Source organism: Buteo buteo, chromosome 19 (assembly GCF_964188355.1).
Source record: "Buteo buteo chromosome 19, bButBut1.hap1.1, whole genome shotgun sequence".
Lineage (NCBI taxonomy): Eukaryota > Metazoa > Chordata > Aves > Accipitriformes > Accipitridae > Buteo > Buteo buteo.
In genome coordinates, this window is record NC_134189.1 from 15,046,773 (window position 1) to 15,072,197 (window position 25,425).

General features: G+C 40.2%; 1 protein-coding gene across 1 annotated transcript in view; it reads left to right on the top strand.

Moving 5' to 3' along the window:
- PTPRO (protein tyrosine phosphatase receptor type O) overlaps positions 1 to 25,425 on the top strand; it is a 159,673-nt gene that overhangs the window by 68,382 nt on the left and 65,866 nt on the right. Inside the window, 1 exon segment of the mRNA XM_075051302.1 lies at positions 20,573 to 20,846. Within this exon segment, the coding sequence (XP_074907403.1) occupies positions 20,573 to 20,846 (274 nt within the window).

Sequence of the window (25,425 nt, forward strand, 5' to 3'; positions counted from 1 at the left end):
CTGTGTTGCTGCAACAAGCAAACAGGTGCACTTGAATTTTCTGATGTTTCCCCAGTGTTTCAGCTGAAATTTTTGAGGATGTCAGAATGTTTTTGTACTGACAAAGAAACAGAATGCATCCATGGAGAGCATTTGCAGTAGAGCAGACCAGACTAAGATAGGAACATTTTAAATGGTAAAGTGTTTAATTCCGTCTTTAATTACTACAGGAAAATCATAAATGCATCAGTCAACTTGGTTTAAGCTTCAGTGTGTTTTTTGAATTGTCAAAGACACAGAATAGACATTTTTCCATTTAAATCAGAATTTGCAGACTTGAATTCTTAGCAATCATAGCAACTTACAGAACAAAACCTGTAGTGATTACTGATGGTTTAGAGTTCAGAGGTAGATTCTAGCTACAGAATCTGCTCTCGGATTTGAATATTGAGATGTTTGGAGTTGTTTAGATTCTGGTTTAGAGAGGAGCCATTCACAAAGACAAGAAGCAAGTATGGGTTTCCGTGTGGGAAGAGTGGCGTTCTGTGGTGGTTTGACCCTGGCTGGGCACCAGGTGCCCACCAAAGCTGTTCTATCACTCCCCCTCCTCAGCTGGACAGGGGGGAGAAAATATAACAGAAGGCTTGTCGGTCAAGCTAAGGACAGTTTAATAAAGTGAAAGCAAAGAAAAACAAATGATGTTATTCTCCGCTTCCCATCAGCAGGCGATGTCTGGCCACTTCCCGGGAAGCAGGGCTTCAGTACGCATAGGGGTTGCTCTGGAAGACCAAAATGCCCCCCTTCCAGCTCCCTTTACTTAGCTTTTATATCTGAGCTGACGTCATATGGTATGGAATATCTGTTTGGTTAGTTTGGGTCAGTTGTTCTGGCTATGTCCCCTCCCAAGATCTTGCCCTGCCCCAGCCTGCCATTGAGGGGGGCAAAAATGTTGGGGAGACAGCCTTGATGCTGTGCCAGCGCTGCTCAGCAGTAGCCAAAACACCGGTGTGTTATCAACACCTTTCTAGCTACCAATGCAGAGCACAGCACTACGAGGGCTGCTATGGGGAAAATTAACTCCATCGCAGCCAGACTCAATGCACATTCTCACTGATCTCTATTATCCACTAATTTCATAGATTAGAAAGCTTTAATTAGTACTAACAGCATGGATCCCCCAAAACATAAAAGGGGAACAATTTATTTACAATTTTGTATTCTTATGTTACTGATATCTAGTTAGGAGCTGAAACTCCTGGGGTTCAGCTGAAGCCTAGAAAGCTGCTCTTGTCCTTCCTCCCCTTTGGAGAATAGGAAGCATCTTCCCCTCCTCGTCCTCTCTTTGCTTTGGGAGATCAGTGCAGTTACCAGGGATTTCTCCTTTCCTTCCAACCCTGTCTCAGTGCTCCCACTTCTGTGAATGTTGCAGCAAAATATGCCTTCCTTGTTTTGGCTGAATTCCACCACATCAATCATCCTGTATGCAGGAAAGAAAGAAATCGCTATGAAATGGGTGGCTTGATCCAACTTTCTTGATTCCACTGAGACTGGGCTAAAGAAATCTAGTTACTATGGTTTCATCTCTATTATTTACCCTCTGTGGCGCCTTTAACCATTCATTTAGCTTATGATAGTTTACAGGCAGGCGTTAGCTCACCTAGCCATCCTCTAAGCTAGCAGGAAGCTACGCTAGCTAGTGCTAACCCCATGCTAATATACTTGACCTCTCATTAACGTATATGACCGTAGCATCTTATTTATCTCAATTAAATAGCTCCTGTCTGGCTCACAGTCCCTGTAAAGTACCACGCAAACAAATCCTTCACATGTCTTCGTTATTAGTCTGTCTGTAGAACCTCTTAAACTGATAATTTCCATGGGAGTAGAGTGAACACTTTGAAATTACTAAGGGCTTTTCAGAAATTCAGTATTAATAGTTAATTAAGCTAAGTAAAAATGTTTTTTAGTTAAGGGCATAGGTAAGTTTAAGAGATTATATATTGCTTTTTCTTCTGCTTTATAATTCAAATCAAGTCCCACAGAGGATCTGTACCTTTTGCATCCATATCCATCCTCCAGTAAAGTTCCCTCTCTTCCTTACACCCTGCCATAGACCATTGGCATAGTATGGTATGTTTAGCATAGGAGCTATACTATACATTGCTTTAGAGTTTGTTTTCTTGTTAGAAGAACGGTCTGCATTTTTGGCAAGAGAACTGCACTGTTGTTGCTTTGCAAGGCAATCATGCAATGCGAGGGTTGTAGTAAGCAGGAAACATATCTCAGCCTCAATCTCTCTAACTAGAGTCAGCCTTCAGGCAGACTGACCCCTGAAGACACAAGTATTGCTATTTTGGCTAAGTTCTCACAGAGGAATTTGCCCGAATGCTGCTCTGTCACTCTCGTTCAAACAGCGGTGTAGGTGATGTAAAATTAATAAGCCGCATGAGTCATAGACACATGATGCTGTATTTATAGCATTCTTGTGAGGTCTCATTAACGTGTATTAGAAAAGTGCTTTGAAATTCTCTAGTGAAAGATACCATATCACAGAAATACAGAGCATTTTCCAGTCTTGACATCAGCTTTAATCAGCTCTTCAATTTAAATTGTTTAGATCTGAACTTCAGTTTGGGATCCTCTCCCTCAGGGTGGCAAGAAGGTTACAAGACTGAAGTGCTCCGAAACTTCTTGGAAAACTAAGTGACGATCCAAGAAGTCTGTGGCTTGGGCACTTCCTACGTTACATTTGTACCGTAAACCATACAGATTTTCTCTAGTCTTTCCCACTCAGCTGCAATATCAGCAGTAGAGCCACATAATTAACCAAAAATATTCTTTCATTACTATTTGTTAACATAATAGCTGGGAATTTAGGCTCAGATAGTCAACCAAAACATACTCCTTTGCTACTGAATTTTGAGTGGGAGGAAGCGTGGTGGGGGAGAGAACATGAGTACAAATTGCTTTTTTTCCTCCACTCTCATTTGTTCTCAGTACTGGGTGGCCTTGTTGCCTTCTGAAAGGGAGGGAGACAGAAGCAGGGAGTTAAGGGAGCAAATTGGGATTAGTCACTGCAGCGATCACGCACAGAAGAATATATGATTATTTCGGGCTGACTTTTCTTGGTCTCTTGTCAAAAAGCACAGTTTCTGTGCACAGAGTAAGTGGAGACTTAGCAGAAGGATCTTCTGGGCTGCTATGGCTGACATTAGAAAGTAGTTCACAACTGAAAGCTTTTCAAACAAAATTATTTGTGGGATTGTCATGTTACTTCAGGTCAGGGTCTCTGTGTGTTAAGGATGATGTCCTTCTGCACAGAACAGAGGACATGCAAACCCCTTATCCTCCTGGGGAGCAAAGAAATGGAAACTAAAATGTTTTCATTATACCATAGCTGTGCTCAATGGCTGCAATGCAGACTGAAGGAGCAGTGAGAACTCCTGGTAGGACAGGAAACCTATTGGCCTGGTTGCCATCACCACTGGATGAGGTAACCAGCTTGGTCTCCAAAGGAGCAGCATCAATCCACAACAGTCAGGAGCAAGAAAAAAAAAAGATGCAGAAGAAAGAGAGAGAGACTGCAGAATGCAACATGCAGATAAATCAGTCAGAGATACAAAACACTTGTGTTTCTAATCTACTGGTTTTTAAAATTTATTTTAAAGGTGAGGAACATGGGAGCAAACCACATGCAAATTTTACATGAAATTTGTTTCCTAGTTATGTATTTTCTAAATATATACCTGAAGTAAATTGACAGAGGCTGTTGAGATTTATTACAAACCTCTATAAAAAGGAGGCATTCTTCCTTATTTATGGCAAGGCAGTGTCATGTGCAGGGAGCAGTAAGGAAAGAAGCAGAAACAGGTACTTGTGTCTCCTGTTGCTGGCAGAACAGAAGGCGGGTAACAACGTGGAAAGGCTAGCATCAAATAATGGTTGCAAAAGTCTTCGGGTCTGTGCGGGATAACCAGTGGAGGGATTCAATAAGTAAGCTGATATCATCAAAACACACAGGAAACATATTTTAAATATTAAGTGTTCAATTCAACTCTCATTTATCTCCGATAACAGAAGCTGGGATAAACCAAAGACAGGTGTAATGAAACATTTATAAACAGGGTTCTAAGAATATGAGCAACACATCCAACTTGAAAACCAATTTCTCTAGTGAATAGACGTAGTCTTGAACTGGAGCCGGCAGAGAAGGGAAAAGCCTGCACGACTTGCGCTGTGGATCTGTCCTCGTGCGGCCGCCCGGGGCAGCCAGCCGAACCAGGGAAAAGCAAAGCCAAGATAATGAGAGCGTCAACATCTGCCCATACCCAGAGCTGACTGCGCTGTGCGGATGGAGCCCCTGAATTTGATCGCCCAATGTGTAATAACAGTTCTGACTAGCAGTGGCTCGAGGGGGTTGTTATTCAGAGCAAATAATGCTGTGTCAAGCCCCTTATGTTTCTCCAGTTTCTAGCATGACACACAGTCACTAAAATAGTCCTTCCTTTTATGAACCTTGTGCTGCTCCCACAGCAGAACAAGCCCTCCTTCTGTTAATTGAGACACAGAGAAATGTCTTTTAACTTCTCAAATTACTGAGTGAATATTTTTTCCTCCTCCCCCAACTTCCTTGCTTCCTCCTTCTACCAGAGATCACTGTAGCAGGAAAGAAGTCAAACAGCACACATAATGCAGATAATTACTTCCTGGATGGTATCGTTTTTCTTTTGGATATGCTGCCTGACACTTAAAATCTCAAAGAAAAAGAAAGAAAGAAAGAAAAAGATCTGAGAGGTATTCAATTAAATCCCTCTTTAAAAAAAAAAAATCCGTCTTACCAGGGCAAAATCCTTCTTAACATTTTTTGTGTATGTAGAATCAATTAGTTATTACAGTTGTAACTTCTTCTGCCCTTTGAGGAGTTTTGTTTGAATTATAATCATTATTCTATCTGCGCTCTTGGTCTTTCTCCCTAGATCCTCACTCTGAGCCACTTTTACAAAAGCGTGGGGGAATTTCCTGGAATAGCTAACATGAAATACTTGTTATGAAACAAAAGAAAACCCCACCATGTAAGATGTGGATGTCAAGTATGTTCTCAATAATTTTTTCAAAACACAAGTTTAAATGAAATAAAGTGCAAGATTTTCAGCATCAGGTAAAATACTTGAGTTCTCTTAAACATAAATCAAGGCTAACATCAGTGAGTTAGCCTAGGGCTGCACGAATCATGCTTTGGCCCAAGGTATGGAAGTCATAAAGGCCAGATTTTTAGATCTGTGAAGGTACAAATTGGTGCCAGTGGGATTTTCAAAAGCAAAAATTTGTATACTGGATCTGTAAACACCTTTAAAAATCTGAGTGTTTTTCACCTGCTGGAAAAACCTCTGCCGCTACTTTGCTTACCCATGAGGCCAAGTCGGAGTAATGTTGTGATTAGCCACAGCGAGGGATGGCACACTTCTGAGGGCACTTGTCGAGATCACAGCTTCCCTGGGGTGGAATAAGGAAAGGTGATCTTGCCGTTAACCTGGCGGACTGGGACCCAAGGAGAATAGACTGGACTCACATTTGAATGGAGAAGGTAGCTTTGTTTCCATCCTCACATCTGCAGTTATCAAACTGTGCTGTAGCAGGTGATGATGAGAATTGTAGGCATATGATTTCAAGCTACATTCATGCCAGATTGGATGACTGTTTTTTTCTGACCTGCAAATGAGTGATAGCTACTGGCTTTTCTAGGACAGCTTAATAAAACAGCATGGTCTTTACTTTCCAACTTCTGTCTTACCATGTGTAGATGCAGACTGCTTTTTGCTGGCAGAGACATGTTTTTGTGTTGTTTGGAACTATTTGTAATGTGATTGTAGCAGGAGATTTCAACCAAGAATGGGGTCTCATTGTAGGAAGCACAATTTTTTCTTTTGTTATTATTTAATTTGATATGGAAGAAGGAGTTGCACTGTAGCCCTTAAAACTTACAAGTAACACAAAGGTTTATGGGCTGAATAGGCTCCAATGTGCTGTGCTGTACCAGGCGCAATACTGGACCTAGTTGTTTGGTTTTTTTCTTAAAGCTGCAAAAGGAGAAAACTTTGATTGTTAAGTGAAACAGGTATAATCTTGAATTTTTCTTTAGATCTCAAAATCTTCTGTTCCTCCACAAACTTCTTTTCAGGTTAGGGAAGTTGCAATGGGGAGAGAGTCTGGGATAATAGTACCTTGTGTTTCATAGCAGTGTGAAGAGGAGAATTTTGAGGAGCTCAGGTGTGTCAGTATGAGGCACAGAGCCTCATCTTAGGGAACGAAATTGTTACATCCTCATAAAGATCTCTGAATTGTAGAGCTGTCTGGGTCTATACAGATGTAGCTCTCATTTTATTTTTGCTTCTGTGTGCCTTGCTAACAATTGGTGTGGTGTGATTTTTTGATTTCACACTTGCTAATTGCTATATGTTTCAGGAGCACGTGTCAGTTTTGTTTCACAGCAAGAGCCCTAATCGTGAATGACGCCTTGTTGCTGCTGTGCACTTTCAAATCTATTCTAGGTTAGTGAAAAAAGTCACACGTTATGATAGTATGAAGCACTCGGAAAGAAGCCTGTTTTTATGACAGAGGTGAAGACGAGTTACACTGAGGCAGTGTATTGAGAGAATAATAGATCTCCCAAATCTGTATTCATCTGCACATGTTACTTTGTACATAATGGGACTTTCATCTAGCTCAAGGAATACAGGACAAATTATTTCACAAGGATGATATGTCCTTGTACTGTTTCTCCAGTGAATTGGACACAAATAGGTCTTCCATTACACATCACTCATGCATGTCTTTTTTTTCCCTCTTTGTCGTGGTCTAACCCCAGCCAGCAACTAAGAACCATGCAGCCACTTGCTCACTCCTGCCTTCCAGTGCAATGGGGAGGAGAATCAAAAAAAAAAAAAAAAGTAAAACTCGTGGGCTGAGGTAAGAATGGTTTAATAACTAAAGTAAAATAAACTATAATAATAACAACAATAATAAAAAATAATAAGAATAGCAATGAAAAGGAATATAGGAAAAAAAAAAAAAAGAAAGAATACCCAAGGAAAAACAAGTGATGCACAATGCAATTGCTCACCACCCACTGACCGATGCCCAAGCAGCAACCCATCCCTCCCAGCCGACTCCCCCCAGTTTGTACACTGAGCATGCCATTCTATGGTATGGAATATCCCTTTGGCTAGTTTGGGTCAGCTGTCCTGGCCATGGTCCCTCTCAGCTTTTGGTGTACCTGCTCACTGGCAGAGCATGGGAAACTGAAAAATCCTTAATTTAGGGTAAGTGCTACTTAGCAACAACTAAAACATCAGTGTGTTATCAACGTTATTGTCACACTAAATCTAAAACACACTGTACCAGCTACTGAGAAGAAAATTAACTCTATCCTAGCTGAGACCAGGACACCCTTTCAAGTAGAGATAAACAGGGGAAAAAAATCCAAGATTTCTCCATCTTCTGTTTTTACTGTGGCCAACACTACTGTGGCCCAATTCCTGCTCTTTGGAGCATCATCTCTAGTGTTTGGGTCTTGTCTTTCTTATTTATGCAGACCTTCTGCACTTGTGTGCAACTTTATAAGGATGTTGATGTTTTTCTGTCTTTTTGGTATGCAAAGGGTGAGAACTGAATGAAGAGCTTACAGGGCTAATAAGACAAGAAAGGAGAATACTGTCAAATGGATTATAGTTTATTCATACACATGAAAATACTTAATGCAAGTATGAATGTTCACTTTCACATACATACTAGGAGATGTATTTGCAACAGCACAGATAAGCAGAACATGGCCAATTTTGTTTCCGTAGATAAATATGTTTTTGCTTATGGCCCTAGCTGTGGTAACTGATTGTGTTTATGATCCAAATCTTTGGGGTAATTTAAGCCAATCATTTTTACCTGGTGCTTGAAGTGAACTCAGAGTATGCACCCAGTCTGTTACTGCTGGTGTTTCATTAAGCTGTGGAGAAGCTGTTGGCTGCAAATGGCTTTTGGTGCGGTGAGATGTAGGGAGCTCACAGTGCTGTTGGGTGATGAGTTTCTCCTCTGAAGTCTGGGAGGTGGGCAGGAAACATGATGGCAACACTGAGCCATAACTTCCTTCTGTGTGCTCTCAGCGCTCTTGGTATCACTTGAGAAATCATCACAAGAACATGCCTGGAGCTGCAATACTTAATATAACCTATTGTGAGTTAGCTACAAAAAAACCCCAACCAAACACTGAATAGTCTCCCTTTTCTGCTCCTTTATATTTCTAAAGGGTAATGGGAAACAGCTTGGTTGGGAGCATACTTCTGTCTATTGACTCTCCTGGCACCTGAGTTAAGTAGCAAAAATTACATCAGGAATAAACCTGAGTGGAGAAACAACATTGTAGTCTAATGTTGATAGTAAAGGGGTTTCATTGCTGCATGAGCACCCTGTAGTGGAAGTAGAGGAAAAACTGAATGATGTCCATAAGGGCCTCGTGGAGAATAAGTCAAGAATGTATTTAAAATTTTAAAAAGCTATAAATAACTAAAAGAAACCACTCATTTGGCTTGGTTACCAAACAGCTCCCATTGCCATGGGGGCTCAGTGCTGCCAGTGTGCGTGTTCTTGCATCTTTCTGATGGGTAGGTTCTGTATGTACGTGTACATAAATGACCATGTTCTTCAAGTGGAGAGATTTAAAGGTGCACACTTGACAGTTAAAAAAAAAAAAAAATCTAAGTGCCCAGCTCTGATTTTTTTTAAAGATCTTGTAGATACTTATCTGCATTGTAAGACACATATGTACATTTACAAAACTGATCGTAGTGACTTTTCGTGGTCACATGTGGAAAAAGAAGAACCTGGATTTTGGTATTTTGAAGTACAGGCAGACGTGCTTACAGGAGGATAGTGAAAAATGTTTTGGTTCAGTCAAAGACTTGAGCAAGAGCTTAGGCAATATATTTGTTGCTTGAATTTTGAGCGAGGGAATTGGTAAGAGAGATTTGTATATTTGCATTGCAGTTATTGAGAAACAACCATACTGAAACTGGCAAATGGCAGCCAGCCGACTAGACTAATATATTTTTTTGCCTGGATTAGTGTAATGCAAAATGACCAGTGCTTATGTATGGAAGCACAACTTGCTGTAAATTAAAGAAAAGGAAAAAAACCACGTCATCATCTCCACCCTTCCCTTTCACTGGCAACAAAAATACTTCATAAAATGGAAAAAAGAAAACAATGACATAAACCAATACATGGTGAACTCATATCTAGAAGTTAACTAGGAAAGAAAATAATTATCACTTTTAAACTGTGCATATTTTTCTATGTCACAGTGATAATATTACACATTGCATTGTCTAGTGACCTGAAAATTTTCTATATTACCAATGAGATAATGCCTATGAAATAAAGCTCAGTAAATATTTACTGTGGGGTATGTCTAGGAAAGGTCATGTTGACTCATTTAAGGTCATGCTGTTTATAAAATCATCCTTTTCAGAAGAGACAATAAAGGATTATCATCCTGAGTTAAAATGAGGAAACAGTTTTCTAAAATTATATATTTTTGTTTTACAGTCAATTCTACTTTAGGGAACAGATTTCCCATTGATGATTTCCACACACCCTTTTCTCAGCTGACTTTCATCTCTTGGTGTATTCAGCCATTGTCATGCCTGGGGAAAAGCTCTGGTGCTTCCATACATAAAGAGAAACATTAAAAGAGAAACATATAAAAGAAAGCTAATGGCTAAAGTTTAATTCTATAAATTCTGTATTCAAAGGGTTTGTAACTGCTAAACCAGCTGGAGATTTAATCTGTATGCTCTCCATATTATTACTGCTGAGCTACCTCAGCCTAAGATACTAGTCTGAGGAATGTATTTATAAAGGTTTCTCTGCATCCCTGTCGGCCCCTGAATAACTGCCAAGTGGAAAAACAACACGACAGCAGCAAGGAGTAATAACTTCTATGAAGAGAACGCCAAACCTGCAGAACAGGGTTCTCGGCATCACCTAATGAACCAAGACTTTTATTATCCTTTGAATGACTTTTTAGCAACCTCACTTCGTAAAAGACACAAAACAAATTAGAAGGAAGTTTCAGGGGTTTATTACTCTTTGGCAACTCAGGAAGAGAGACCTTGATCTCCTGATTGATTCTTGTACACAGGGCCAACCTTTGTCACATAGGCAAAGGATTTATGAACATTCTTACATCTTTTGCTGAGTAGGACCTTTTGAATGCTTAAAGCTATATGCCTTGCTCAGTCATGGCCATCATGTACTTTTTCACTGCTGAAAAAGAGAATAGCTAAACAAAATTTAAACCTTATAATATCAATTTAGACAAAAGATTAGGAGCCATAATACTTAAAAATGGCAATACAAATCTGAGTCGCAGCTGTCATCATACCATACATAGCTGATGTTTGTGGTCTCATCTGACTTGTGATGTTTAAAAGGAAGGTGCACAGAAAGAGAAAAGCATCTGCAGAAGGCAGTTTGTTTCATCTTAAGTGGATAAATGAAATTCTTCAGATTCATCTCTCCCTACAGAGTACGGAGGGAGCCTAGATGATGAGATTTGACCATATGCCCAATTTTTAGTTTGATAAAATGAAGCCAGATGAATCCCACACCAGGTATAGAAGTCTCAGCATAAAAGTTCTGACCAACATGTCATTAAAGTCTCCTCCCTTTGAAGGTAACAGGGTATTCAGTATTTCAGTTATATACACACAAGTGTGCAGAATATTTAAGCAAGTTCTTGTGATAGCACACAAGTGGATCCCAATGAAGGATAAATGTGGTGGCTGTGTATTAGAGTAGAAGGCATAATTATTTTCCTGATCTGGTAAACACACTTGCAGAAGATTCTGCTTTGCAAGTTGAAGCCATTAAGCTGCTAGGAGAGGACATTGTAGCAGGACTATATCTTTCATGACAGCTGTATAACATTCAGTAACCTGGACTGTCATCCCTCTGAGAGGTCACAGCAGTTGTTCTCCCCTGGACAGTCTCTTCTTCTGGGCAGGTGGGGTGGTAGGTGTTACATCTGAAAGGACTTAATCCCACAGCTGAGGATCCTGACTCCATTTCCTAAGCTCTTTGTATTCCCTCCTCTCATTCCCTTCCTTGAAGTCAACAAGTGGCAACTGTACCAAAAAATAAATGGTTGATACACTACGACAAAGTAAATCCTGCTGGAGCTATCCCTGCAGGGGAAGGTGGCAGTGACAAGCTGTGAGGTTTTGCGGCATTAGAGAGTTTGGTAGCGCTCAGGACTACTGAGCAGCACGTTGCCAGCAGTAGCGTGATGGAGAATCCTTCTGTGAGTAGGAATTTATCAAATCAGTACAAATGGCTGAGCTGAGCCTAAAGCCACACTAGAAATGAATTGAAAATCAGGCTGTAGCAACAACTGAAATGTTCTGTGTGGATTTTCAATTGACCCTGTGCTGTACAGAGAATTACAGAGCTCGTATCTTGCTAGTAATCGGGGAAATGGCACTGGCTGCTTGCCTCTCTTTGAGCACAGGTTGGGAAAAAGGAAAAAAAAAAAAAAAACCAAACCCCAAACCACCAAATAAAACAACCAACCCCCCCAAAACCTGCACGGCAAATACTTTAGGAAGAAAAAAAACATTCAGCCACAGGAACTATGTATAAATAATGTGAGAAAATCTCAGCGGGTTATCTGGTCAACTCTTGCCAATTTAGACAACATATGAAAACAACAGGGTAAACAAAGGGCAGAATATCAGCTTCCACCTGTACCTCAAAACAAAATAAACCTGCGCTTGAACCTGAGTAAGCAATCTTTCAGGGGATAGCCATAGCCACATTATGGTTATGGCTTGGGGCAGAAAAGTGGTAAGTATTTTAAAGCACAGAATAGGAAGACTGGTGATCTGGATTTAGACATTTTTTTCCTGACTATGCAATGGCTCCTGTGACCTTTGAAGAAAGGGTAGTGGGTGTTTGGGGCTTTTTTTTCTGCAGGGATTGAGGGGCAGGGGGTGATAGAAAAATGAGCAGAAATAAGGCAGACCACTTGTTTAAGGTCAACTCCAGACCAAATTGAAGTCAGCAGCTTAGAAAGGGACAAAACCTCACATCTGCTTCTGAATTCTTCTTTGTATCAGAAAAACTGATTTGAAACAGAAAATTATTCTTTTTTTTCTATTAATGGCTCCTTATTTCAAATTTCCAAACCTCTCTAGTAGTCTCAGAACATATTTGAAAAAACAGAGTTTTTTAAAATACTTAAGAGCATTTTGGTGCCCAGTTCTCTTTAAAATCACTTGGAGTTATGGAACAAGGGCTTAGGCTCCTGGAATAGCCCCTAACTATAAGTTTATTCATTTCATCTATTCTGTTCTCTTATTATAGATTAACAAGGGGGGGGGGGAACAGAAAATCATGTTCTCTTCCATCATTTTTCATTAAGTTGCTTTATGGTTTCAAATAAATTGTATAACTGCCTTGGTCTCCAGTTTCTCACATAAATGAAAACTCTTAACTTCCTCTCAGCTGTGCTTTTTGTAGATAATGCAAATAGCAAAGAATTCTATTCTGTCTTTAAGAACTAGTTCACTTGTGCACATAGAAGGGTATACATACACCCTATCAATTAAAAATGAAGGCATTTTCACTTTTGTAGTACCCATAAGGGTCAGTCTCTACTCCTCCATCATACTCTCTGCCAGACCCTGTGAGACGAAGTTCAGCTCACACCAGTCCAGGCCAGTTCCTCTCAGCTGCACAGAGTGGTGGAGCACGTCATGGTCACAGTTTTCTCATGGTGCAACAACAGTTTTTGTGTTCTGTTGAACATCAGGAATTTTCTGTATGACTTTCTAATGTCACCTTTCAGCATCAATAGCTGTTCAGAAGCTGTTTCAGCATCAGAAGCTTATATTACAGACTTCCATCATTTGCACAGGTGAATCCACAGTTTTGGAGCTGAAGCACTGAAGAGCGTGAATGATTTCTCCTTCCATCATTCAGAAAACGCATCTCCTTCAGTATTGCTTCTCATCTCCCATAGGGCACTTTGAAATGTAAGACACCTCAGAGACTGTTTGACACCACGGAAAGAGAGATTTCTTTCTAATAATCCAAGTTCTTAAAAATCCACACTAATTTCTCACTCTGCCGTCTCCTTCAGCATTTTCCTGGGGAGATCTGTTCCTCCTTTCCTCTATGATGGAGAGGGAACTGAAGTACAGTTGGATGTGTTTTGACCTGTAGATGCTGTGCTGCGGAACCACTTACTCTCAATTGATAGAGAATGTGTACTTTCTTAGGATAACGTATATGTGGAGCATACTGTTCAATTAACTCCTGTTCCTAGAAAGTAATCTTTCTTTTCCTTTCCCCCTAACTTCTCCTTTTCAGAATTTAACAGAGAAGCCACGTAACATGACCTTGTCTTCCCACCTGGCCTACGTACAGCTCTGATCATTTTACATCTGTTCAGGTAGAAATTTGCTTTCACTCTTCTCCCAAAGACACAGAACAAGTATTGACTGGAGAAGATCACTACAAGGACCAGTTTGGTAGAGCTAAGGGAATTGATGAGCCGATGTATTATGTTTCCTGTGCCCTTTTTTGTTTTCTGTTATTCACATGCAGGCTCAAGAGGGAAGATGCATTTTAATTAAAGCACATGGTTCATCTGGCATGTGTATGTGTTTGAGTATATCCACAAGGGATGGCTAAACTTTAATTGCAGAGGCTCCATAAAGGTCTGAGTTGGGGAAGGGAACCAAATTCATATTTGCCTTCAGAAGAATTATCCTTTTTGACACAGTTTTAGTACTAGAGAGAAGCTAAAAATCTAGAGTGGAGAGAAACCAAACTATATCTGCCTGAGTGTGAATTCCTGTCATATTTGGGGTGTGTATGTGCAGTCAGGATCAATAATAGGGAGAAATGCCATCTGTGAAGTTCTAACCTAGTTTCAAACTTTGTCAACATCAAGGTCTCTGGATCACTATGCCTGGGTTTTGCCCTCTCCAGTTTGCACTAGAAAGATGGAGTAGAAGTATATATTTAGCAATAATTTATTAAATATTGGATATGCTAACAAGGTGATACATAAAAGATATTAGCCTTACTGAATGCAAACATTTCTTTTTCACATATTTAGCATTCTGGCATTTACTTAATGCTATCGTAATAGCAGTTGATAGTGTCAAGAAAGATTTCCTTCCAGATTATTAACTTCAGAATGGTAGTAAAACATGGTGGACTGTACATACCATATTGACATTTGCTTAAAAAAAACACTCTCACATTCTGCATTCATGTGCAGAGAGGGGAAAAAATACCTGTCCCTTTAAAACTGTCTCCCAGAACAAAGAAATGTTGAAGCTCATTTATAAAATATGACCAGCAGATTGTTATTACTGGCTTTTTGAGACTGAGAATAGCAACAGTGCTGAGGACACTATTCATGGAGCAGAATGCCAGAAATGGTGTGTTAACCTGAATCAAACATCATAAATTATTGAGAACTGCTGCTTTTGCTATCTTTTCACCTCTTAAAGTATTCATTTTTGCATGGAGAATCTTTAAGATAAGGGTTTCCATTTCTCCCATGGAGTATTTCTTCCAAAGTGTATTTATTAACGGAAGTTCTCTGCACAACCTGTGGAGAAGTATAGATAAAAACAAAAGCCACAAGAATAAATATCCATATTTTCAAGAAGTCTTTACGTTTTTCTTACAAGCCTGTAACATTTCTGTTCACAGTCTTGAAGACCATTTCAAACAATCCTTTCCTCTTGCGGTGAACACTGAAGTCTGTGCCTGCTCCAGAATTCACTGGAACACATGGAAAGCTTAGGATGTACTTTCTTCCCCAGATTCTGTAAGGCTGACTTTGCCTTTTTTGCCTTTTTGTTAAAACTACAGGATCTAATCATGATAGCTAGCAATTCCAAAGAAGCCTCGGTGTGGGGCAATTTCCACCCAGTCCTTACACTTTCCACCCCTTGTGCTCAGAGAGGATCTCTCTCAGGTCATGGCTGTTAACAACTGCTTTTTCTGAGACTGCTTGTATCTTTTTGTGAAACCACATCAGTTTCAGTTCTGCAAAACATTTTGTTATTGAGAGCCTTTGAAACTTTAAGAATAAAGAGACTGGATGTGGAACATAAGCAGTGTAAGGTTTGATGTTGCAATATTTAGAAGAAAATACTTTGTGAATAGTATGAGCAGAGAGCTGTGAAAATAAGAAAGATAAGTATTGGGCTGAGCCAGGTGATGCAGTAATGATGGATGCAAGGTGGGAACCTGAATGGTCATCTAAAGTGAAGATTTAAGTATTAATTCATACTTCAAAACACAGCTAAATTGTGTGAAACTAGAGTCTGTTGCCTGTTCTGGATGGTGACTTCACATTGCAACAGAAGTGAGTATCAGGGACCCCTCTTTCTTCTAGCTATAAAGGATTGGAAGGTGGCTGGGATCATCCCCAAACTGTGACGTTTCTAGCCTGCACAGAGAGAGAGAGAGAGAGAGAAAATTTTATAACATAGAGTAAATTACTAAAACAGTTTAAATAGGCCAGAATTTGACTCTGTTCCCTGCACAGTGACTCATATGAAACAAATTTCCAACAAGCGCATAGTAGGTTTATTGGAGGTAAGATTCCAATTTCTGAACAAAATGAATGCGTACCATTTTTATTGTAATTGTTGTTCAGTATCATTTGTCACCATCAGAGGAAAAACATACTTTAGGAAGCTGCTACAAAACTACTGTCATGTGACTTTTATGCATGTTTTGCAATACTATTTATTTTATGATATTTCTTATGTGCTGTCTGTGGAGGTACCACTGCAAGACTTCAGCAGAGGCCAAGATCCTTAAATCTGGATCTCAGTCCTGTCTTTGTAAGGCTTGGACTCACTGCACCCAGCGACAGAGGATGGAAAGAATTTTTCTGAGCCAGGAGCACAGACCCTTTGGTTGTTGAGTGCACTTTCAAAAGTAATTCAGATCTCCGATGAATCCACAGGTACTCTGTCTAAAGAGCTGATCCTGGCTCTCAGTCATTCCATTTAAGTACCTAAGATTGAGTAAAATGAATCTTGGTGAGAACGAGTCATTGAGACTTAGAATTAAATTAGCATTATTGGCCACTGCAACAAATTATATCTGAGTGTAGTAGAATCACTCACAAAAATAGCCAGTGTTTCATCCAAGAGTTCTGGATATAGTGTTCAATATTGTCTTGTAATACTTGCATTGATGTTATTTTTGACCACCATTATACAGTAGGTGATCATAATGGTACTTTTGCCAAGTCGTAGATCCTCATAACTTTGAAATTTATTCCTGCTTTGGGATTTCAGATGCCCACTTAGAAAACTCTGTGATACTTCAGGATTTACTCTGTAAGAGCTGACAGAAGTCAGATTTGTTCAAGGTCTTAATTCCACTTGTCTAGCATTAGATAATGTGATGCAGTTACCAGTACTTTAATTTTACAGAGCTGATGAGCACCCACAGCTCCTCTTAAAGTCAGCAGAACATGTAACTATTTGCACTTCTGATAATTGGGTTCTGGCCCAATATGTTTCAGAGAGAGAGGTTCAAAAGGTAAAGTACATAAAATTAGTAGCTGTTTTGCAACTTTGATCTCTTCCTCATGTGTAAAACTCATACTGTTATAAGGAAATAAACTGAGGATATAGACTTCTGAAAAAGAGAGCTCTGAGCTCTGCTGCACACCATTTATTTTCCTATTACTCTTTGAATATTGTTTATTTGACATGTTGTATATCTCCTTGCCTCCCCCTCCTTTTCATTTTAATTGGGACCTGGTTATTGGCTGGAAATTCCACTAGCATGACTCATCCCTGCACTCGAAATGACTGTGAACAGGCATCACATTGTGGGATTTACTTCCCCCTCTGTTTTTTTGTTTTTTTTTACTAAGTGCTTTATCGTGGCACGAGCTTGTAGTAATAAACTAGGAAGGAAGTTGGAGCTAATCATTTGGTTCTGAATGCACAAGCCCTGCCAAATTTCCCCACAGGCATGAAACAGCCGCTCAAGCTGTGACACCAGCAAATTAAATCCTGGAGGTAGCTGACCAGAAGTAATGAAATGTGTATTTACCATACTGATGCTGTCAGTCTTAAGACACACTGGCTTTACAATCTAGTTAAGTGGGGCATGTTTGTCACTTCCAGCAGTGCTTAGAAAAAATACTCAGGTTTTTCCCTAGCTTTCTTCTCAAAATCATAAGCCCAGTGCTGGCTGGTAACCCTCCCCTCATACAACATGGAGAACAGGATGCCCAGAATGGTCTGTTCTTTTAAAACACTGCCAACATGAAATCCATATCCCAAAGGAGATAAGTGATCTCATCTTATGACATGTTAATTGCCAAGTCTTTTTTTTCATCCTTTGTCTGGCACTTCATTCTATAAACCAAACCTTACAGCTGAAATGAAAGGATAAAAATTATTTCAAGAGCCAATGGATAATAAACAACAGATGCCTCCCACAAACCATGCGTCCCATGCATGCAGCAGTTTAAAAACCTGGACACATACAGGTGTGTGGAAGAGGGCCACATAATCCCTGAAAAGAATAGGTACCACTCAAGAGAGGGTTGCGTTATGCAGGTGGGTGCAGGCATGGGACGGATGAGCCAGACAGCTACTAAAGAGAGGTCACTCAGAAAATGGCTGTGCGTCATGGCAGCAGCGGTTCAAAAGCATCTGGACACAGGCACATGAAGGAGGGAGGCTATCATTTCACAATCCCTACCTGCTTGGCAGATAAAGGACTCAGAAAAAGTTATTTTCCCCAGTTAGGTGTTGTCATAAGTAACACTAGCATATGGCTGAGAGGTTTCTATGCATTTAGATAGCAGAGGCATGTTATGCTAATTTTGAGAGAACTATTGAAGAAGGTTAGTGGGTCATTTGCTGAATGGTACTTGCTGTGAATTCAAGAAAACATTGCAAGGGGAAAAATGAAAGTATGGTCTTCAACACGTTTAATACAATACTTGTGGAAGAATCAAAGAATAGAATCACACCCAATATGAGCAGTCTCTGAAAGCATCTAATTATATCCTAGGAATGTCTATAACTCTGCAATTATATGCTTAATTTCCAGCTGTACTTGATTAACATCACAAATGATTTATAATACCACCAAACACAAGGAACTTGCTTTGAACTGTTTGTTGGCACGTTTAAATTTGCTGGGCTCTTTTGTCTGTCTCTTCATAGCAAGGTAGGCACGTTGAGTTAGTACCACGCAATAAAGCGGCAAAGCCAAGGGAAGGCTAGAATAATTTTAGAGATTACACTGTTCTCTTTCCTCTAGTGGAGCATTGAAATGCAAGTCTGTAGGTCAAAACCCACTGACTTCTGTAGGATTATACATGCACTTCAAGCTTAATATGGAGAAATAACCTTGCTGAATCAGGTGTGTCTTTCCTTGCTTGGTCTTGGAAGACTACCATACTCTCTGTGATACAATAATGCACATGATTCTGGAAAGCCAGTCTGGGGGTACCTTCCTTCTTCTGTCTTGCTACATCAGGAGAGCTGAAGTAGGAATCATTCCACATTTCCTTAGTGTGGGGAGAATGGGGAGGAAGAAGGATAAGAGAACCTCTACTTGTTTTTGACCAGATCTAAACATAATCCCCAGTTAAAGGTTTGATTCTGTGTGGATCCAAATGCTGGATCAGGATTTGAGGCAAAATACAAACACTTGAAATGTGGTATTTTGATCTACTCAAGGGTAAGCCTGTAGAATTCAGCTGAGGCTAAGGAAAACACATGGAAGCTTTTGCGTAATTGTAGTCTTACATTGTAAACCTTTTGGAGCAGTTGCTCTGCCATCTGTGACAAATTACCCAGACTTCCACACCAAAGTATTCATCCATTGATAACATTGGCTTATATCATTTTAGCAACTTAAAAGTCATTTTTAAAAGGACTAATGAAAGCAAACCTCAAATCAGTGGCTGAAGTTGCATTGCCTCTATTTTTAGTCTCAGGATTGAAGCTGTCTAGACTCGTTATCCTATTTGGGCTGGACTTACTGTATGCCTGTTACCTTGTTCTCATGTTGAGCCAGATGAGTGGGTTTGCTTAGGTCCTTTCTTCTCAAGCCTATAGTTTTGCCTATAGGGTGATATGACCTTAAGTACACTGTGAAATCTCAATGATAAAAGCAGATATATATATGTAAATGCAAACTACCGTTATTTAAAATCTTACAGTCCTAGAACCAATTCTTTGTTCTTGGGATTTTGGGGTTTTTTTTGTGTGGTTTTTTTTTTTTTTTTTTATGCCAGGAGTTGGCAACACCATATGTGTGAATTCCGAATAGGGAGCCTGGCTCCTGCAGCATAAATCCAAAAAAGATTATTCTCATGGAACAATCCCCACTAAACAAAACTACAAAACAGGAGGCAGGCAAGCTGTTAGAATTAATCTCTGAAGAAGGTGTCTAGCTCTTTGGTACAGGAACAACTTGACTGAATGAGTAAGTTGCAAACTAGCCATGGTTGCCCACCTGCCCACCCTGCCCTCCAAATAGAGCTCTCAGCCTGTGAAATATGAAGGAGAAAAAGATACTGCGGAGTTGGGAACTGAAAATATCAGGTATTACAGTTTTCACTGGGGGTAGGGTAAAAAAATTGTAAGCTGCAGTGTGGCCTAATAAATAAAAAGGCAACTCTTGATGTAAGCTTGAACTTTTCCTTCTCATTAATTACCATGAATCTGTTTTGAAATTCCTGTAGAGAACAAGTGCTTCTTGCTGACAGCTGGTTTGCAATTAATAAAATGGAAAGTGTTTTCAGCTGGCAACGACTTAACATGCTCATGATATATGAAAACAAGGTTAAATTGCTCCTTTCTCTCTACTACTAATAAAAGAAATATTGAAAATGAAATGGTGTAGCTTAGGAAATGAAAAGTGCCAACCAAAGCCATGGACATAGTGCTGAGAGCTGCTTATCACCTGGTACTTGCTGGAACGGGCATGTTTAGAAAAGCTTAGTCAGTGCCAAAAATTATTCTTCAGTTGCAGGCTTTCAGAATATATTGCATTGAAGAATATATGATCCTGTTTCTGCAAGATAAAGGACTCTTGATTAATTCATCTCTTTTTAGGGATTTAAATGACTTACCCTTTGTGGCTTTATCAGAAATCCTCTTGCCCCTGATAGCCTTTTTAATCTCATCCTTCTTCTGCTCTAGTCCACCTTCCGTCAGGAAAGAATGGTGGAGGCTTTGTTCCTCGGGATGTAAGGGATGGAGTAGCCAGAGCATCAGAAAGCACACGGCAGGAACCAGCCTCCGCTGCAGAGAGACTGTCCTGATAATCAGATGCCTGTGGACTTTGGCTGACTGTGAATTATTCTGAAATAATTGCTACGGTTGGATGTCAACTCTCTTGCAGAATATGAAATGTAACGTTATCACAAATATAACATGAGTATCCTACCAATACCAAGGGAAATAAGTAAAAGTGAAATAATAGATTTTACTTCAGCACAGTCTTTATTCTTGTCTTGTAGAATGCAGAACCTTTCCAAGTTACTGTCCGAGAAGACAATTGTATCATTGTTTCCCTGGAAGCGTCTGATGTGGTGAGCTCATCCTCTGTATATGTTGTGAAGATAGCTGGAGAATCCAAGAACTACTTTTTCCAGTTCGAAGAATTCAATAGCACTTTACCTGCCCCTGTGGTTTTTAATGCCAAATACCACGGCCTATATTACATAGTGACTCTGTTGGTAGTGAACTCAAATATGGTTTCCAAGTCAGCAAGATCAATCACTGTGTTGACCAGTAAGTAATACCTTATTCTTTTTTTTTCTTCTGTTTCTTCCCTTTGTGTGTGTTTTTTCCCCCCAAAGTTCTTGTGGAGAAGGTTGGGTGGGCCTTTTTGTTTTCAATAGGTCCTCCTTGCGCGTAGGATGACTCCTTGTGTGAGAACAGCAGGGAAGGTGTGTTGAGGAGGCTTGTGAGTGAAAATTCACAAGGTCTGGGCAAGAAGCTGTGGGTTTCCCCCGGCTGAACCTTCCTGAACACTGACTGGAGAGGTTTAACATACTGAAATAAGTGTGATGGATGAACCACCTTTCCAGATGTTTATCCTAAATCCTTTGAACCAGGAGTTCTAAAGATCTAGTAAAAGGCATAAAAAGTGTTGACTGACATTTCAGCGTAAGCACTCCTGTTACATAATGAGGTATATTCTGTTTTAAATGCTGTAACAATGTTCTTTGATTGCTAATATATTGAAGCAGTACTAAACTTGGGAAGCAGATAGTAGTCACCAAAATCATGTGTTTCTGCCAGTACAGCTGAAGGTTTTTGTGATGGAGACCATATTTGTAGGAGTCTGTCTCTTACTACCTCCAGGTGCATTGATCCTGGGGGAGAGGAGTGATTTTGTTTTCTCTGTCATCATGTGAAGCACCACAGACTTCTGTGTGATTCCTGACATATTTTTGGCTGTGCTGTTGCTCCGGAATGGTTTCCATGTGCCAACCAAAAAACAATTTGTAGAATATAAAATGATTTCTTCATCTGGAAGACAGATTCAAGAAAAGACAGACAACAATATTATTTGGATGGAGCAAACCCAATTTCCAGATTTTTTTTTTTATTTTTTTTTTTGCTAAATGGCACTTGGAATCTACGGACAGTTTCAGTTGGCTTGCAGATGAGGAATGGTTATGATTTTGTGTACTTATATTATTCTGTCAATGAGGAAATGCCATCCACTGTAATAACATTCAAAGGATATTACAGTAGCCTCATATGTTACTGAGTGAGGTGCTTGAAATTTAAGAGTAACCAGATTTTTGCATCATCTATACATTCTTCAGCCTTCCCTTGTGTGCTCAAGTGGTGCCTTGATGAGGACAATCATGAAGGGTCCCGTGGGGAAAGTATCATGTTGTTGTGTAATGCAAGTCTTTCATAAGGCATATGTGCAAGAACATCTATGTGTAGCAAGCAATTTAAGGATTCATAGGCAGCCTGAATTTCCTTTTCTTTGACTGCTTTAACCCTGCAGACAAAGTAGTAATCCTAACCCAATTTCCTATTTTATGGTTGGTTTGTTTGTTTTCTTAAAAGAAAATGATGGAAGCATCAGGTGTCATACACAACTGAAAAAAAATGCCTCACTCTCCATTTCCAGGGGGTTTGAATGCTGCACTTGCAGTTGTGCAGCAGGGCTCATCACTGTTTGATTTCCAGAGCCCACGAGGGTCACTGGTAGCAGGGGAAGGTGTGATCCAGGATGGCAGATGGAGCACACGCTCCCATGCAAGGGATCTCTGAAGGTAGAAGGGGGCCAGCATCGCTCAGCCCATCAAAGCCAGCCCCACACTGCCCATTTCTGGCTCAGGGGGTTTCCACAAGGTGTTCCCAAAAAAGCGGGAGGCTGACGGCTCCAGGGGGCATATCCCATGTCACTGTCCCTCCTCCACGGCTTGATGGTGTCCTTTCCAAGGGAAAGGAGCCCACCCTGTCCCCCACAGGTGGGCTGGCAGCACCTCGGGGTTTCCTGCTGTGCCCTCTGCGGCTCACCCAGACCTCGGAGGGACCCGTGATTTTGGCCGTCGGCCAGCGCTGCTGGGGGAAGTCGTGTAACAAAAAAGGGAACAGCGAGTTTCACTGGTTTTGTCTCGACACAAAGACAACCAGCTTACAGAAAAGAAAGGGCGTTCCTGCGGGCAGCGCTGAAGGATGCCGTACTGAGCACAAAAATTATGCTGGACATTGGGAGCTTTGCCAGGGAAAGGGCTCCATCTCCTTCCGAGTGGTTCCCGTCAGGCAGACTGATGAGTGCTAGCCCTCGCGGAGCAGCCTCAGCTACTAACATAGCTCGTCTTTTGGAGCACAAGGCTACAGGAATGAAAGTAAATTTGGAATGAAAAGGCAGTGTGGCAGGCTGGACTTCTTAAGGTATATTTCAGTACAGTGCTTTTGAGAAGAGATCTTAAAACTCACGTAGCGACCACTGGCTTCTCCTACACAACTGAATGAGTTGATAGTCGGTTTTCCTTTTCTTTTTTATTTTCTCTTTTATTGGTATTGTCCACTGCCTGGTTTACATCATTTTCTGACTATTAATTAACTTGATTTTTTTGGCAGACAATAATTAGGATAGATTCACATTTTTCTTCATGCCATATGCTCTCTCTGCCTGTTTAACATTCTTAGTTTATTTTAACTGCGCAAAGACATATAACTATCTAATTTCTTCCATCTATATCTTACGCATGAAAAAATGGCACATTGCAACCAGCTTCCAGGACCAAATTAATTCCTGTGCTAATTTCACTGGTATCAGGAGAGCTTTAGCAGTGGCAGATTGGCCCCATTCATTAGGCTGCCACAAGATAAATCAAGCAGGATAGCCAGTGATGCCAATGTGGTTATTCCCAAGTCTGTACTTTGATATTTCCCAATAGCTTTCTGGGATCTCCTGATGTCTGCAAAGGACTCCATGCGGGGAGATGCAGTCTTTCAGCTTGGCCATATGCTGGAGATCTGAGTTTCACACAGAGCAGTGCTTATCCAAATTATGCCTGTCAAAATGAGAGCAAGGTCCTTCAAAGAGATTGCCTACTTAGAAATTCAGTGAGAGTCATGAAAGACCTCTGCTTTCCAATGGTATATCTTGATGACATTTCCTTTCTCCTGTTCACATCCCTCAGTGATGTGCTGCTTCTCAGCATGTTGGCAAGAAAACGGTAGGTCTCTTCACAGGTTGAAACTTCATCCCATTTAAGTCAGAGAAGACTTTTGTTTTACCCTTCTAAGGTTTCTGTCCAGAAAAAAAAAGATTCCTCAAAAGAAAGGTGATTTAAAAGCTAACAAAACATGTATTTTATACATTATATATATGCATATAGAATTGTATGTGTAAATATAAATACATATAAATATGTGTGTGCATAAATACATACATACAAAAATATAAAATATCTTAACATTATATAAATATACATGTATGCATGCTACCATTTGAGCTTCTATTGTTAATTTGGGCCTTCTCTACAAGACTGAACAGTTTATTTTCTGCTTGTCTCTGACTGGAATCATTTCAGGGCTTTCTCATGTTAATCAAAACGCCACAAACTATAGAGTTTACTTGTTTAGGTTCTGTAGTCCAGATTGTTGTAATGCAAAGTATGAGCTATTTGCTGCAATATTTCTTCTCAGAGCCCAAGGGTTTTGTCAGCTTGAGCACAGCCTGCATCCTTGCATTGCTTATTGAGCTGGGACGTTAGGAAGGACGAGATGAACAGGGTGCGTTCAACCCTTAGATAGGAAACCTGTAAAATAGAATTTGAGCATAAAATAGCAGCACTTCTTCAGATTCTGTAGCAAAGCTGTGTTCAGCAAATTGGGCCCAGTACTTCACTGAAGGAGAAAAACTGAAACCCTGACCACTTCTTATTAAAGATCCCTGTGATGGTTTTCACAAGAGCAGGTGTGTGAATCTTGCTGTTCTGGCCAGATTCCTGTGAGTGCAGTTGTGTTGTGCCTATCAAAATGACCTTCCTCCCAGTTTTCAGTCTGGACAAGGTTAGAATTAGTTCTGGTATCTAACGCAATTATTTCAAGGCTGCTTTCTTCTGCCCTTGGAGTTTTGGCTTTTCAATGGAAGTGAAGCAACTCCAGAATTTATATAATTAATTTAGTGTTTTGCAATATTTGAAAGGAAGTTCCACCTTATTACTAATTGGGTTTAAAGTACTTTATGAGAGAATAAAGAGCACGGATGTAAAATCAGTGACTGAAATTCTCACTCATACTCCATTTTCCCAGCTTGAAGCCTTATTTTATTCTTCCCAGGGTGACTCATACCCATATAGCCTTTTTTTTTTTTTTTTCAAATTCACTGTCAATTTTTCTTTTCGTTGTGAAGGAAAAAATGTTTGTACATTCGAAGGAATCAGGAAAGCAGTACATTGCAAAGCTATTGTGTGCTGTAGGAAAAATGTATCTCTGGTGGGAATTGGAGAAATCAGGATCTCAGGACCTCTGAGGGTAATTAAGAGCAGCTCTGCCTGACTTTTATTTTAGCTTATGATTAGGAGTTTTGAGTGGTAAATGTCTCATTGTTTCGAAAGCAGATGATTCCTTTCATAAATCACTGTAAAATATATTCCCTTTAGGGAGAGTTCTGCCTCTGTATCTTCTACAAAAAGTACTCTCCTCAAGAGACCATCGGGCCTGCTGCCTGGGACTCTGATCTCTTCAGCTCTCAGAAAGTAATTGGCATTAGACCTAGTTAATGCTCCGTTGTCATTGTGCCAGATGCTGCAGGAAGTGATTCAGCAGGTCCAGTCCTTTCCTCTGGCTCGTTAATGGATCAGAGCTGTTGAAGTAGGAGCTTCAG